Here is a 15,534-nt window from a genome sequence, read left to right as displayed (position 1 = left end):
TTGGTCCTGCTACTGACAACATATATGAAACAGAAGAAGAATTATATAAACTACAAGAACCAGTAAAACAAAAACGTATAAAAGAAATATCTAAGGAAGTAAAAAAAAAACAAGAACGTCTTAAGAAAAAAAATTGAAACTCTACAATAATCAGTAACTTAAAAAACTGGAAGTGATTGTCCCGTGGCTGTCCCAGTAACGTGCTTGCCGATGTTGAACAATTAGAACTTTTGATTGGCAGAAGACAAGCCGTAATAATTCCCCAGAAATCATCAATGAAGCAACTGATATTTGTCAACGTTTATTTACAGTCGGTATCATAGACATTAATGTTTATCGGTCTCTCATTGATGACATCGTTGATGATTATCACAGTGATTGAGAATAATTAGATCTAATGGCTAAAATAAAATGATCATACATAATGCTAAACTTGGACCAGTTATGGTCAGGGTGATAAATTCACGATCACCGACGTACAAAGCGATCTGCGGTGGTGGACATGGTGATGTTGTTAAGGGTCTATTTACAAGGATAGCCCCAAAAGCAAAACCAATAGCAAAAACAAGTAGCAATGAAAGCAACTGACGTTGTTCGTGATCAAGATATTGGTGATGTTGGTGATATTGCTAGTAAAACACTTTCAGCAATCAAAGTCAGACTACCTCGATTAATATGCAGACCGCAAGCGGTCCGACCGCAGTCAGTAAAGTTACCCAGTACTGAAGTTATGCCTGCAAATGTTATTAAAATAATAAAGCAGTCTGCAAATCGAAAACTAGCAGAGCTGGCTGGTGTACCCATGTCAGAAAAAGAAAAACTATAACTGTTTGTCTGATAGCAGGAAATGAAATTTTCCGAAGTGGAATTTCCCGAAATGGTCTTCGTGTTAGACGATAACAATTATAATAAAACTGTTTAAGCGTGTATCTAACTGATCCCGCATTTGACATGGATGCGCCAGTTCTCAAAGATGAAGCTGTGCGTGATTATCAATGTTATTCTTATGACACACGACAGCCAAATCAGTGTGGGCGAATCGAACTACAAGTTCAGGATACAAGTAGATATTTCTTACCCGCTGAAGCATTTAATGAAGTAGAAAGTGAAATTCTGAAAGATGATAATACTGAATATGGAGCTGGTGTTAGAATTGTTTTCGTTAATAATGGTATTACGGAGTTATTCAACAGTGATACATACATGATTGACGGAGAAAACATTCAAGTATGTCAAAATGACGTTGATGTTGCCACACCAATATTGGGTCTAGCAAGATATTCGTATCATTATTCAAGATCGGATGGTCCCTCAATGATGTTTGCCAAAGACACTTCTAACCACCCAGACATCGGACCGTATAATATAAGACGACCAAGAAATGCCGCCGACGGCGCTGACACTGATGTAAGGCCGGGTGGTATATTTCCACTTCTTTAAGCTATACCAGCGTTAATAGCCTCTGCAGCCCCAGCTATTGCAAAAGCAGCTGCACTTGGTGCTGTTGGAACTGTTCTGGGGTGGCCTTAAAAAGAAACAGGTCACGGAATAAAAAAGGGAAGGATCTAAAAGCTACCAGGAACTCCCCAACGGTACGGTCGAGGTTTAAGTCTTACGGGACACTTCGTTAGACGTAGAACATCTCCTCCCTATGTCCAATTTTGATTTAATTGATGCTGCTGCGCGATTAAATATAAAAATCTACAGAGGTGATTTTATGCGTGACCAAATACCAAAAACAACGAAACCTTGTTGAAACTGATATCAATAATCTCGAAAAAAAGTTTTGGTCCAGTTACTCATCGGGTTGCGTACGCAATTAATCAACGTTGAATTGTTTATTTTGATTCGTATGGGTTGGAGCCACCAACAATTTTTTTAAAATATGTAGGTAGCAATACAATCGCGTGCAAAGCACTCAAGTACGAAGTACTCCGATATGGTATTAAACATTATCAATACAGACAATAACCGATCCGCACATATGTGGCCGTGAAGTAATTGCTGTACTCGACGCTGTGTCAAAATCTTCTGATGCACTGGATAAGTTTGTACAAGCTTACACAAGGTCTGTTTTAAAGGGATCTTAAAGTATGATGGTTGATACTTACTGAAGATCTTCTATCAAAGACAAGAAAAAAGATGATATTGATTTGTCAAATTACGCGACTAGAGATGATGTTGCTGATCTTATGAATCTCTCTTGAGTTGATTCAAGATGAGGTTGTTATTTTTCAGTATAAAGACGGTATTTAAAGACGAGTAATATTAAGTGGGTCGACATAATTCGTAGAACTCTAGGTGCCACCACGGATAATATTCCAGTATTTACTGACGGTTGAAAAATCTGAGACTAAAATGTATCAACCGCAACTATTAGAAATGAAATTCTAAAAAAACGTCGCTAATCGTTTACAATCTACCGGTGATACAATGACTGGTTTTCTCAATATGGCTAATAATAAAATTTCTGTCCTTGAAGAACCAGAAGCAGACAATGACGCTGCAACGAAGACATACATGGACAATAGAAACCTCCCAATGATGAATTCGTTAGTTTCAATTAATACTGAAATGTCCACATTTAAATTTGATTATAATACTCATGTAAGAACATTTTTGAATTATCGCAAAAGACTAAACGTAATAGTTGATGATTTTTCTGGAAAGCCAGCATGTGTTTGTCTTAAACTCTACGACATCAGAAAGATCACTGACAGTGTAGTATATACAATAGTGTGCGAATCAGCATTATCGACATCACTTGATAAATCCATGAAAGATCGCGCTGAGATTACGGGTATATACAGGTTCTCAGTAATCGGTACTACGACATTTATGATATCTACCACAATTTCACGACGTTATCCACTAACTGGATCTTCTGGAAATATGTTATTGATGTTGTAGGAAAACGACGAAGAAACATTTGTGGTGGAACCCGAAGAAGAAAATTTAGGTTTGTTGTACTATTGGTGTCTTGAATTAGTAGCTAAATTATTACCTACTTAAAGTATAAAAACTCCCTAATCGACGTTCAATATGATGTTGCAGCGCAACATTACAGATACAATCAAGTATGTTAGAATTATCTCCGTATTCACTGTCAACGATGTCAATATCTCCGCATCAGCCATATAGCTCAATAGCATTGCTGGAGCCCAGCCATGTTTATCTTTTGCACAGCAGTCTAGGAAATTTTTCTCAACATTTGGTTTATTAAAATGACGACCAACCAAGCAACACAAACCGGATTACTATTTTTGGCAAACTCAGATGATTCAGTCTCGGCAAATCCTGTTAGATCCACTGCTGGCAGTGGCCCATTTATTGCAACTCTCAGAAATGGCCCTAGAATGTACGGGGTCCAAGCAGCAAGCGATAAGCGGGGCCCCGAGCACACAAAAAAAAAACTACATTGCGGAGTTGATTTCTGTCAGCAGCGCAGGGCCCCTTGAAAGCGTGGGGCCCAAGGTGGTTGCCTTGTTCGCCTTGCCCTGGGGCTGAGCCTGGCAAATCTGGTCATTTTTTGTGTTGGATGACCAAACTGTGTGAAATACGGCTCAAATTCACACACTCTAAGAAAACTAGTGGGGTAAAATGCTACTATATCAACTGAAGTTACATCAACGGGATTATTTTTTGTTTTCCAAAGGCCGCCGTGTCCTATTTCATCACATGAAGGCGATATATCATCGATAAATTCCGTTGGTGTTGGACGAGATTAAATTTCTTTGTGGTGGCGATACGAGCAACCATAGACGAGACTGTAAATCAAGCATTTAACAATTTGTCTATGTCGATTTGTGAATCAAACGGCGGTGTATTTTAGCGCTGCCTGTTTTATCTTATCCTGGAGAGATTCTTCGCGATAACGTTTACCCGACGGTAGCACGAACTGATAAAACCGATAATTATATCCCAATTCCGATGGATCCCCATCCGTGAATGAACATTTCCTATAACTGAATAAAATTTACAATTTATTTTAAAGGTGTGTGTGTGTGTGTGTGTGTGTACTGCAGAAGCGCAATTACTTTGAGGGGAATTTATCAATCAACTTCTGAAAATCTCGAAAGATATAAGATATATTTTATGGAAACTCTGCTTTTGGACTATCGAATATGCAACATTTTGTGAGAATTATGTGTATCAATATATTTACTCCTAGGACAGGCCCCAGGTCTGAATATCTCTAGATTATGTTGCTTGCCTGCCAGTGTTTGCTTTATCTGTCATCACCTTGTTATCAGCAAGTGTGACTTTCACTCATGTCAAATATAATTGCTTTTAGACTCCCAGCTAACTGTCCAGTTATAATGCCCCTGTTTCAGTTCCCTGTGTTTGAAAGCTAGCTTTAAATATGGGATTTCTATATTTATTGTATTGGGCATAATAGATGGTAGGTCTATATTTTGTACCAAAATAAGATTAGCTGACTGTTGTTGTGATGTATTTGATTGACAGATGCTTCAAATACATTGTCTAAATAGTTTTGTGACTTTTTACAAGACTACTTAACAGTTTTATCTTGAAGACACGGAGTATGTAATATCATCAAGAATTTGAAGAGGAAGAAATGGTAAGAATTTTATATTATTTGCATTCAGTAATTTGTATTATCAGTTAGTGTATCACATACATACACTTTCTATTGTGAGTTTTATTTGAGCATTTGAGATACTTTATATATATATATATATATATATATATATATATATATATATATATATATATATATATATATATATATATATATATATATATATATATATATATATATATGGAATTGTAGAAATATAATAGCCTTATACCACAGTCATTTGCAAATGTTTATAGAATTAATTATCAATTCAGTTTAAGTTCATTGACAGTTCAATAATAATAAGTTAAGTTCAATAACTGTGCTCTCCCCAAAATCCACAAATCAAGAAACCCAGAGTTCATGTCGCTTTAATTCTCATGTTGGTCATTTATGTCTAATTGCAGCAAGAAGTATTAAGGCATAACATTGTCTATTTCGGTATATTGGAAGTGCATCATCATTAGATAGTAGTACTTTTTGGTCCAATGTATATTGTACGTAGCATAGATAGAGACTATGGTAATTAGCATATATGTTTGTAAATGATCATGGAAGTTTATAAAGCATTTAATAATACATTGGATCATAACTGACACCAGGCTTGTGTAAATAGCATTCAGGCAACAAATTGAAGCATTTGATATAATGGTCATATGTGTTTGTAGTTTATATTTCTATCCATCTCTCATATCATTGATCAGTCATACTTGTAATCTTTTATCTTCCAATACATAAAATCTAGTACCAAAGTTCTAACTTTATATTTTATTATCTAGTTTGAACGAATTGTTGACATCAGATAGTTAAATAATTTCATTCTTCAACAAGTTTCCATCTGTATACCATCACTCGAGTCTCTACCTTTCAATAAAATCGAAGATGGAACTTTCATAGCCATAGATGATCTTGTAAAGTTCCTTAAATCTAACCATTCTATTCATGACAAGAAAAAAATTGTGAAGAAAGAAAATATTCTACAAGAATTACAGAGACATGATACTGGTATAATCCAGAGAGAAGAAAAGAATTTGGTTTCTTTGTCGTCTTTCTTTCGATATATGTTCCATCACTATGATGACTTCCAGGTTTGCAAAGTGGTATGTGATGAACTCTTAGAAAAACAAACACAGTCTATATCTTCAAACAAATGGAATAAATCAACATGGAACCTTTATCAACAACTAGCGTCTGTTGAAATTTTAAGTTTGGGTCTGTATGAAGAAACAATTAATAAGCTACAACTTGAAGGGCTCAAGATTCCATCTTTAATTATTGATTATAAAACACAGTTCACCGACAGCGAATGGAATAAAATTCAATTGTTTGAATGGCGTTATACTTCCTTTTGTAAGAAAGAAGAGTCAGACTATGAAGATGAGCAGGAAAGTAAATGGGAATTCTTTAGATTATGTAAAGAGTTGGCAGAAAAAGGACAAGAATTAAATCAGTTGTGCTTGAAGGTATGTCAACGGAATGTTGCTCGAAAGTTTGCTGCTGACGCAATAAATGGAATTACTATCCATCTTGAAAGTATCCATTACCTGAGAAAATAGAAACCGACACAGAAAATGCTCTTAGAGACATACCTGCTCCTCCGTTTCAAAATATCATTTGTTTTCAGTGCACAAATGTGTGTGCACATAAAGCAGGAGTACACATTGGTATCGAATTGCAGGAATTGCAACATAATGTTGAAATGTATGATGATATGTCTCTGATAGTTCGTGCCTCTCTGAAGAAAAGTCACAATGTTTATGTGCCTGTCATACTCTTCTTTCCCAAAGGCTGCCTTCCGCCTGGTGAGCGTTTTCTTGCAAGAAATCATCTAAAATCTGGAAAACTCCAACCCCATTATGTGTCACTTTCATCTTGTCTGGATGACCAAGATCTCTCAGAGGAATATAGAATTCTCGACTCCTTTTGCTTTCAGTGTTTTAAAGAGGAGAAACATTGGCTTGCTGATCCCTTAGATATGAACCACTTTCAAATAACGAGAGAATGGCGCTTGCACGTTCCTTTACCATTCCAGTGTTTATTAGAACAAACACTACTGAACAAAGACAGCCTCAGGCGTCGATCATCAGATGATTTCTACACATCAAAACTATCCTCTTTATATTGCCATTTCGATTCTTCACTGAACGTACTTAACAGAAATTACAGTGGTCTCATACAAGATATTGTCACAGATGAGTTGTTCATCAACTACTATAACATCACATCTGTTTTTTCCATCACATCAGCTACCAATATGAGTCAAAGTCTGCGAAATGGAGACAGACGTCTTAAGAAAGCTGCAGATCCAGAACTTTGTCGCTTTAAAACATATCTGAAACCATATCCACTTTGCTATATAAAAGCAAGTGATGTCTCATCTTCTAAACATTTGGTTTGTCTCAGAGACTGCCTTCTTATATTTTTCATGGACAATCTGGTCCAGCTCACCATGAAAACTGACCCACAACCTGGTGAAAGGAGAATAAATCAACTATGCACCTTGCCCATTACAATCAAAGGCATTCCAAAGGATTCAAAGGATGTATTAACATGGCATCTTCCACTGTGTGAAGAAAAAGAAGATTGTGCATGCAAGGAAGCACCACCGCTGAAAAAAGAAGATCTAGAATGGGTTCTACTAAAGATGACCTCTGATGAAGAGTGTGCTTTTGAACGTTTTCAGCAGCAAGCCAAATGGGGCCTGAAATACATATGGACAAGACTTACATCATTACAGCCCTTCACAAACATTCTAGGCAAAGCGGCTTCTATGGAAAATTCAGAATTTCAAGAAGAAAACATGGATCTAGATGAAAGCTTTTCATCCTTGGCCATTTATGATTTGGATAAAATGGATAAAATTAGTAATAATGATAGAAATGAAAACTTCCCACTAAACATCTCCAGTGAAGATATAGAGAGCATTAATGGAGCCATTACCTCCATTACATCAGTTGACAGTAATGGGGATACAATCGAGGATATGAAAAACATCCAGGATGATCCAAATGTATCTTGTGATTTGTTACCATATATTGATGTCAGTGATATAGATGAGGAGGATGTACATCTTATGAATAAAGATAAAATGAATGAAAAAAGAGGAAAAGAAGAGGAAGAGGAGGAGGAAGAATATTCAAATATTAGGATAAAAGTTGGTGCTAATAAAGATATTCTCCAAGATGTTCAAGCCCTCCTTGAAGACATACAGATACCATTTATGACAAACAAAGTTGAAACTGTTGTCTGCAGTACTGACAGTAGCATACTAGAGTATCAGGATCTAAACAAAACACCATACCGCCACTATTATGCCGCCATCCTCCACCCTCCAGTGGTAGAGATGACGACATAACCACATTGAAAATGGTTCCCGATGATTTTATGGAGAAGGCTGAACTGAGTGAAACAAATGATAAGGTTCTGTTTGCGCCTGACTACAAGATTGCCAGAAATCTTTTTAAGCTTATAGATGGGAACAAAAAGTATGCAACATTTCTTCCAGAATTTCCAGTACTGCACTTGAGAAAGTCTAAAATCATGAATTTAATATCAGCTTATGAAACATCAGGCCTCATTCATATACTGAAATATATGAGAGATGATGATATTGAAAAAGAATGCAGTAAATTGGCAAGTATCGAGAACATCGAGAGAGCCACGCGAAATGTTTGGCGATTGTCAGCAGCTTTGCATATCTCGGTTATCATCACGTTTATCAACTCGCTACCACATTCACATGCAGAGGAGCTGGAAAAAAATTTGTGTGATCAGGAGTTATCCGTCAGCCAGCTTGAATTGAGATGGGGACAGATGTTGAAAGAATTCATTAAGAAAACATCCACTGAGAATAAAACGTTTTCCCTGCATATTGATATAATGAGGCATTGTGACGAAATTGTAGCCATCGCCGTTGCTGAAAGACTAGGAGGAAAAGATGGATACAACTTACTACTGGCCGGTGTGAAGTCTTCACTTCCATTCTCATTCTTAAATGGAGCTTCCAGTTATGCTGGATTTTGCACACGGCTTTTGATAGAACATTACAAATCAAGTCACTTTCACAGACAAATGAAACATACTCTATTTAGTACCTCTCACAATGGTAGTATTGTCAGGTTTGGATTAGACACTGCTCGAGAGATTGACCACAGAGATGCAAAGAAATGTATTCGACCAGGGGCCACACTAAGCAATGTAATGATAAGGATGTCCACAGTAGACGAGCAGAGACAAGTCCATAAAGTAATCCAGTCTGTCATCTCAGGAGAGGATGCTTCGAAGATTAAGCAAGATGAGACAAAAGACGAAGAGATAGCATCCAAATTTTCAGAAAGGTACATGGGAAGAAAAGCCAGTGATAATGACTTGGGCCATATTGTAAGAACAGTTGGTCTGATACATCGAAGAAAGGGAATGTCATCAAGTTTTGATCCCATTCTAAGAAATGTATATCACAAGGAGAATCCAGAGGTTCAGCAAGTGATGTTAGATTCAACCACAGAAGAGATAGGAACATTCTTGATTCACAGATATGCAGCAAGAGAGTGTCTATTGGGTATGACACTTAGTGATTGTCCTAATACTGAATTGATAAACGGACCCAAACATCTCATTAACAGAATAAAAAGATCAAAAGGGTCAACAATCAAGAGGACTAAAGGCATACCAAAAAATACATCATGTAAGAGCATGAAAGAAAAAAGCGAGGAGAAAAGAAAAAGGACAGTAAAGAAGATGACAACGATTGTGGACTGTCTAAGCTCTAAGCATGGATAGACGCATAGTTGATATTTTACCATAGATGTTACCTCTGATGTGTTCTGGTTCGGATGTACGAAATCTTTATGTAAACTTGGACAATACTTTTAATTTACATATCATCATTTGGAAAATAAATACCAAGTTCGTTCACTGGACTTTATAAATTTACAGTGCAGTCTGCAATAGATGTTTAACATATTTTGTACAAAAGTGTTACAGTAGAAGAGTCATATGTAAAAATGGGGCGTAGCAAATAATTTTTTCATAAGTTCATGTGTTTAACATCTTAGAATTTCTAAAAGTATTATGTGATATTTTTTTGTTTTTAAAATGCACATTCATTGAAATTAAAAAAGCAGGTGCATTATTCTTTGAGACCGACAAATTACAATGTGGGATGTAACAACATTTATATGGACTATTCATAAAACCATATAGAATGTTTCTATGTGGCTGGAAGAAAAAAACATATGAAGTAATAAGCCTTTATAGTAATGAAATGCATATAAAACGACACTCATTATATTGTCCAAACACTTGCTTCAATTGCAATATTTGGAGGTTCTGTGAACTAATAACCGGGTGCATACAGTAGTTTACACCAGCATGGAAGAACTCATCAGGCTCACACAGGCATGGGCTTGGGATGTTAATAGCAGAGGGCCATTCAGCTGGGGTGTCATATTACCTTGGATAGAAACTATCCAAATTTTTGGGGCCTGTCCCATGAGTATATTGGGTTTCTTTTCATTAGATGTCTCTGTCTCATGTGACATTACAACTTTTGGCAACAGGGACAAAATGGTATCGAACCTGCATGAATTGAAAGTCTCCAGCTGAATCCCCACCCGTCTAATTTTTCAAGAGGAGCCTCCAATTCTTTGTTGTTTTTTTTTATTAAAGCACATCTCTATTTAGTAATCTCTTTCCTATATATCTTCCTATTTTTTAATATATTATAATATAGTTATAACACGTTTTCTCAGTGTATTTCGCTTATCTCTGAATATTTGTTGTTGTTGTTGTTTGGTACAGTATGTTTCATTGTAACCAGTCAACCATCAGTTCTTTTCGATCAGAGATATTTTCTTTTTTTCTTATGGACGATGTCCTCTTCACATACTTAGTCATAGTCAAATTGTTTCAATTCTATAGTGTTGAACGGCTTTCCAACATACGTATCATCTGCCATAGTTTTTGTGCTGTGATTGTAAGAAACAAAACAAAAACAACTGTATTAGCTTAAAGTTAAAATTCACATGCGTTCGTTGACAGAGAAGCCTGGAACAGTCGCCAACTCGTTACGGCTGGCAACTTCTTTGGCTGCAGTGGATGACCAGGTCTTCTTTTGTGCTCCGACGTGCCCTCTACACTCCACAGTGCATTACTAAACCGCCTTCCTGGCCGTTCGATCTTCTGATTGATCTGATCCACACACTCAGCCGGAGCAGTCTTCGTATGCTCAGTTGAGCAAGTCCCTAAAATCACCGGAAGGCTCGAGACCTACCGGCTACCCTCACCTGGTTTAGCCTGCCAGTCGAAGCTGTTTGCCGGGGTGTGGCCGCTGTCGCATATAAACAGCTACTAGGAGCCACGGGTGGGAGTTGGGAATCAGGGGAGGACCAATGTCGATTAACTACCCTTGGGAAGGCACGAAATGTTTCAACCATCAGTTGTACTACCTCTCCCTGAGACCCAAACACCCTAATTCACATGCACTCCGGTATTATTTATCCGACATCCAGTTATCAGATACAGCAGTATGTATAATTAGAATACTAGACTGTTAATTTCTAGATATATATTGGTGTATATCTTTACGAGTTATAGTCTCGTTTAAACAAGTTTAAAAAGCTCGTCCAATAAGTTCAAACGACTTTTAATTATAAGCTCGTTCAAAGATTTAAAAACCCAACTTACCAGTTCTAAAGGCGTTCAAACAACTTTGCATTTGTTCAGACTATTTCCAAATTAGTTGTAACTACTTTCAAATGTGATAAAGCTAGTTATAATTTCGGTCAAACGCTTTTAAGAGATCGTTAAATGGAATTTCAACAAAAAAAATATTTGAGCTACTTTAAAACTCGTTCAAAAAACATTTTTTAAACTTATCTAGTAGTTTTAAATTGTTAACAATATTGGCGAGTCCGACTGTCCAACAGGTTCTAAACTCGATCAAAGGACTTTCAAACTCCGTTAAGCCAGTCATAATTTCAATCGAACATGTTTAAAAAGTCCTTCTAAAGAGTTTTAAAGTTGTTTAATTGGGAATGCCAAAATCGAACAAGTTGAAGTATGTTTCTTTAACGAAACGAAAAGAAATATATTAACATTGAATAAAGTGTTTAAATAGCTTCGCTGTTTTGTTCATCATACTGTCATCCTTTTAACCAATTTCGGCATTCCCAACATCCATCGCATTGCAGACAACTGAACTGTAGATCAATGGATCTTGAAAGCAAGAATTCTTTTGTTGGTATTTTCAGATTTTTTTTATATATAGAAAAAAGACATCTGAGTAAGTAAAGTCTGGCTAAAAATATGAGTTCATTTTGTAGAAAAGCAGCGCTATAGGCTATCAATTATGTGAGATATTATTTCAAATGTGACTTCTCGTTCCGATTTAGTCGACCACGGAACACGCTACATCGCCGTTTCGAAAGGAGTAAGACGACAACCTAACATCCACAAACATCAAGAGATGCGTTTTACATTGTAGGTCTAACGTGAATGCATGCCCGAGGACGGACAGAAATAAGAGTTCGTTAAGTCAGATACGCAGCTGTGTCTTTGGATGCTCTATCCATTATATTTTGCTGAATAATTTTCTTAAGAAAAACATTAAAGGACAAATCTGGAGTATACAGCTTGCAACGCAAGATAAATATTGACCAATCAAACTTGGTCTCCTTTTGCTTTCATTTTCACTCTATTCCAACAAAAATGGCAGAAGGTGGTTTTCCAGTCCTCGAGACGCAGAAGAAAGAAATTGACAATTTACTAAAATTGTCTCTGAGAAAGGGAGACACATGGTAGATGGCTCTTCTAATACTGAATATAGGAATGATTATTATTTAAGCCAAGGCTATTCGCACTACCGCGGTCGGCCGCCTTGTACCTTATAAAATGTGCATTAAATGAACTTGGAAAGACTGCTCGCACAGCCGCCCGTTGCAAGCATAATTTATTTAAAGCTGCTGGCATGTATAAAATGCACCTGACCTTCCTTTGTTTTGTCTGTGTTGGCTTCTTTTTTAAGTGACTGTATGTGAAACTGGTACAATATTACACTTTTATTTTTTGGAGGGTGCTCTCCACGGTTCATCTTTTAAGACCATTTGGGGAGGCCCTACTGCCCTACTTGTGGATGTGTTGTGCTGTATTCTTTTTATTTATTTTATGTTTTCCCATCTTCTGTGTGTGTGTATATATATATATATATATATATATATATATATATATATATATATATATATATACTTGTATATAATTAGCCTGCCAGTATATATATATATATATATATATATATATATATATATATATATATATATATATATATATATATATATATATATATAACGTTTATTGTTTTTTCTCCTCCAGTTTTTGTATCTTTTAATAATGATAATTTTTTATATTATTTGAATATTTGATGGAATTATTCTAGGCATTCATCGTCTTCTAGGATGAAAGTTTCTCCCTTCTTTGATTATTCTCTTTTGCCTTTTTGTCGCTCTCCTTACTCTGCCTTTGTTTTTTTCCTCATCTGTTGATGTTGGTTGCCTTGGTTCTGTTGTTTCCTGCATTGGATTTGTCATTATCTCAATCGCCGACATGTATTCTAGGCAATTGTTGTAGTCTTCCAAATATTGTACTATTTGTTCATCAATTAGGCATGTTTGTACTGGTTGCATTTTCTCTAGTGTTGTTTTTGCTAATGTATTCTTCTCTTTGCTACTCTGTTTTTCTCTTGTGTCTTTCTTTGCTCTTTTTTGTGTGAATATTTTGTTTCTTTTTCCCAAACTGTTTGTTTCATTTGTTTCTCCTTGATCACAGCTGGTTTCTGTATTTTCCCTTGCTTCTGTTCTGTTTTTTTGTTGTTGTTCATGTCGTTGTTGTAGGCTTTTGATTTCTTGTTTTTTATTTTGTTTTTGTCTCTGTCTCTTGTATCTGTTTTTCTTGTCATTGTTCTTGTTGTCTGTCTGTTTGGAGAGTTTCTTTTCTCCTAGGTTGAGTTTTTGTTTGATTTTTGGGGCATTTATGAGGGGTATGCCATGTCTCCTTGCATCTGTTGCACTTTCTATGGTGGATACACACCTTATACCAGGTCTTTGTTAAGAACCCATGTAAGTAAAAAACCTTTTCGATCTCTTTCAGTTTCATTTTTTCTATCTCCAGTATCCTAATCCCGTTGTATACAGAGAAGCCTGGAACAGTTGCCAACCTAGATTTCACCACTTTTATTCTAAATTTTTTCTCAAAACTTACCATCGTCTCTTCTAGAGGAATTTTCATCGAGATATCCAATAGGTGGAGTTCACCTGTATGTTTCTTTATTTTCTTTAGTAAGTGCAGTGGTTGTTTTACCTTTACCATCTCTCCTACAATATCAAGCTCATCAAACTGTACCAGTAAGTTACCGTTTGGTCTTATTATATAACCTTTTTACCCTTTTCTGTTAACCACATGAATTTGTTGTATAATATCCAGGTTTTTGACTTTTAGGGCTATTAACACTGTCGAAATAGATGGTATTCTCTCTCTCAGAATATGTCTCATGTCCAGTTCTTGGATGCCCTCCTGATAGAAACATTCAAGGAACGACCCTTCTTCCATCTCAGTCCTTCTTGTTTTGAAATAAATTTCCAAATTCCTTGCTGTTTGTGGGTAGCTGCCATTTTTTCTCACTTTCCTTGCTTTGAGTAGAGTTCACTCTCTGTGTCCTATATTTGTAAATTTTAGTCCTTGTGAAATTTTATATTTTCATATAATAATCCTTTGATTCCAACTCAGTCTTATTATGGCATATCAATGATTGACAATGTTGTCCAAATCAGCCACTAAGAAAGCTTGGATTTCATTACTGATTTATATCCTCATGGGCACCAATTACACTCTTTTAGGCACATAATCTAGCGCAGTGGTTCCAAACTTGTTCAGGCCCCCGCCACCTTGGTTATCCTCAGTGCCCCCTACCTTACTCAGTAAAAGACATTATTTAGTATTAGCACCCCCCCCCCCGCCCCCTTTGGGAACCACTGATAAATCGTGATGTAATGATCATGCAGCAAATGGTACAAGACATCACCCCTACATTGTAACACCTTACTAAAATGACCTTCAGTTTATGAGACACAAGGAACTGGACACATAATTTTTATTCTGGGTGGGTGGGTGGTATTGCATAGAATTTTATTTTGAATCAGAATATTTTTAAAACAAATATAATGGCTAACCAATATAATCGATATAATGATTTCTTTTTTTCTAATAATCAAATCAAGAATATCTATTTCAAGCTGTGCGGTGTGGGGAGTGCAGATGTTTAAAAATTGTAAATATGCACCTTATGTGGGTGGGGTCAAAATTAAATGGTGGGTCTGCAAGTTTAGCTGTTGGTTTTGGAAGTGAAAGTAGCTTTAACGCTGTTAAATCCTATCTATTCAGGATCATAATTTTATGTAAGTAATTCAGATACTATTTGTCTTTCATAATTGTTATATAATAAACATAAACCCCTGTATTAATAAATGGAGATGGAAATTGCAGGGATTTCCATCATTTTTATTTAGAAACAATAAATTGGAATAGAGAAACTGACTTTTTTTTTGCATCTAAAATTTACAAAAATTGCAAATTAAAGATTTTTCTGAAGAAAATCAGAGGCTGGATTTTGTTTCCCCAACCACATCCAGATTAATATTTGTGCATGTTTCTATGTGAACATTCATGTGGTTGTGAGAAAGATTACCCATACAGCAGTTCAGTCTGGGTTTGTGGTTGATGTTGGCTATTATAGACTATACACAGCAATCACTATATTTGGTGGTTGAAGAACCCAAAAGAAAACCCAGGAAGAAACACTGACCATTACAGAGGAACTGACAAGAGTTCTCACAGTCAGGGTTGCAATGCATCCTCTTTTTTTAGACATGTCCTCCTTTATTATATAACACATTAATAGAGTT

The 15,534-nt window shown here is 36.1% G+C and overlaps 2 protein-coding genes across 2 annotated transcripts in view; both read left to right on the top strand.

Moving 5' to 3' along the window:
• The first annotated feature begins 3,224 nt into the window (after window positions 1-3,224).
• Window positions 3,225-9,361, top strand: LOC149802294 (uncharacterized). Its single transcript, XM_089956914.1, has 4 exons — window positions 3,225-3,358; window positions 5,790-5,971; window positions 6,370-7,814; window positions 7,847-9,361. The coding sequence occupies exons 1-4, from the start codon at window positions 3,225-3,227 to the stop codon at window positions 9,359-9,361; spliced, it is 3,276 nt and encodes a 1,091-aa protein (XP_089813040.1).
• Window positions 9,362-12,289: 2,928 nt separating this feature from the next.
• LOC149802293 (ubiquitin carboxyl-terminal hydrolase 15-like) overlaps window positions 12,290-15,534 on the top strand; it is a 188,644-nt gene continuing 185,399 nt past the window's right edge. The window contains exon 1 of the mRNA XM_089956913.1: window positions 12,290-12,378. Within this exon, the coding sequence (XP_089813039.1) occupies window positions 12,290-12,378 (89 nt within the window). The remainder of the gene's footprint in view (window positions 12,379-15,534) is intronic.

Source organism: Sinohyriopsis cumingii, chromosome 4 (assembly GCF_028554795.1).
Source record: "Sinohyriopsis cumingii isolate HCF-2022 chromosome 4, ASM2855479v2, whole genome shotgun sequence".
NCBI lineage: Eukaryota > Metazoa > Mollusca > Bivalvia > Unionida > Unionidae > Sinohyriopsis > Sinohyriopsis cumingii.
This window is presented reverse-complemented; position numbering and strand designations above follow the sequence as displayed.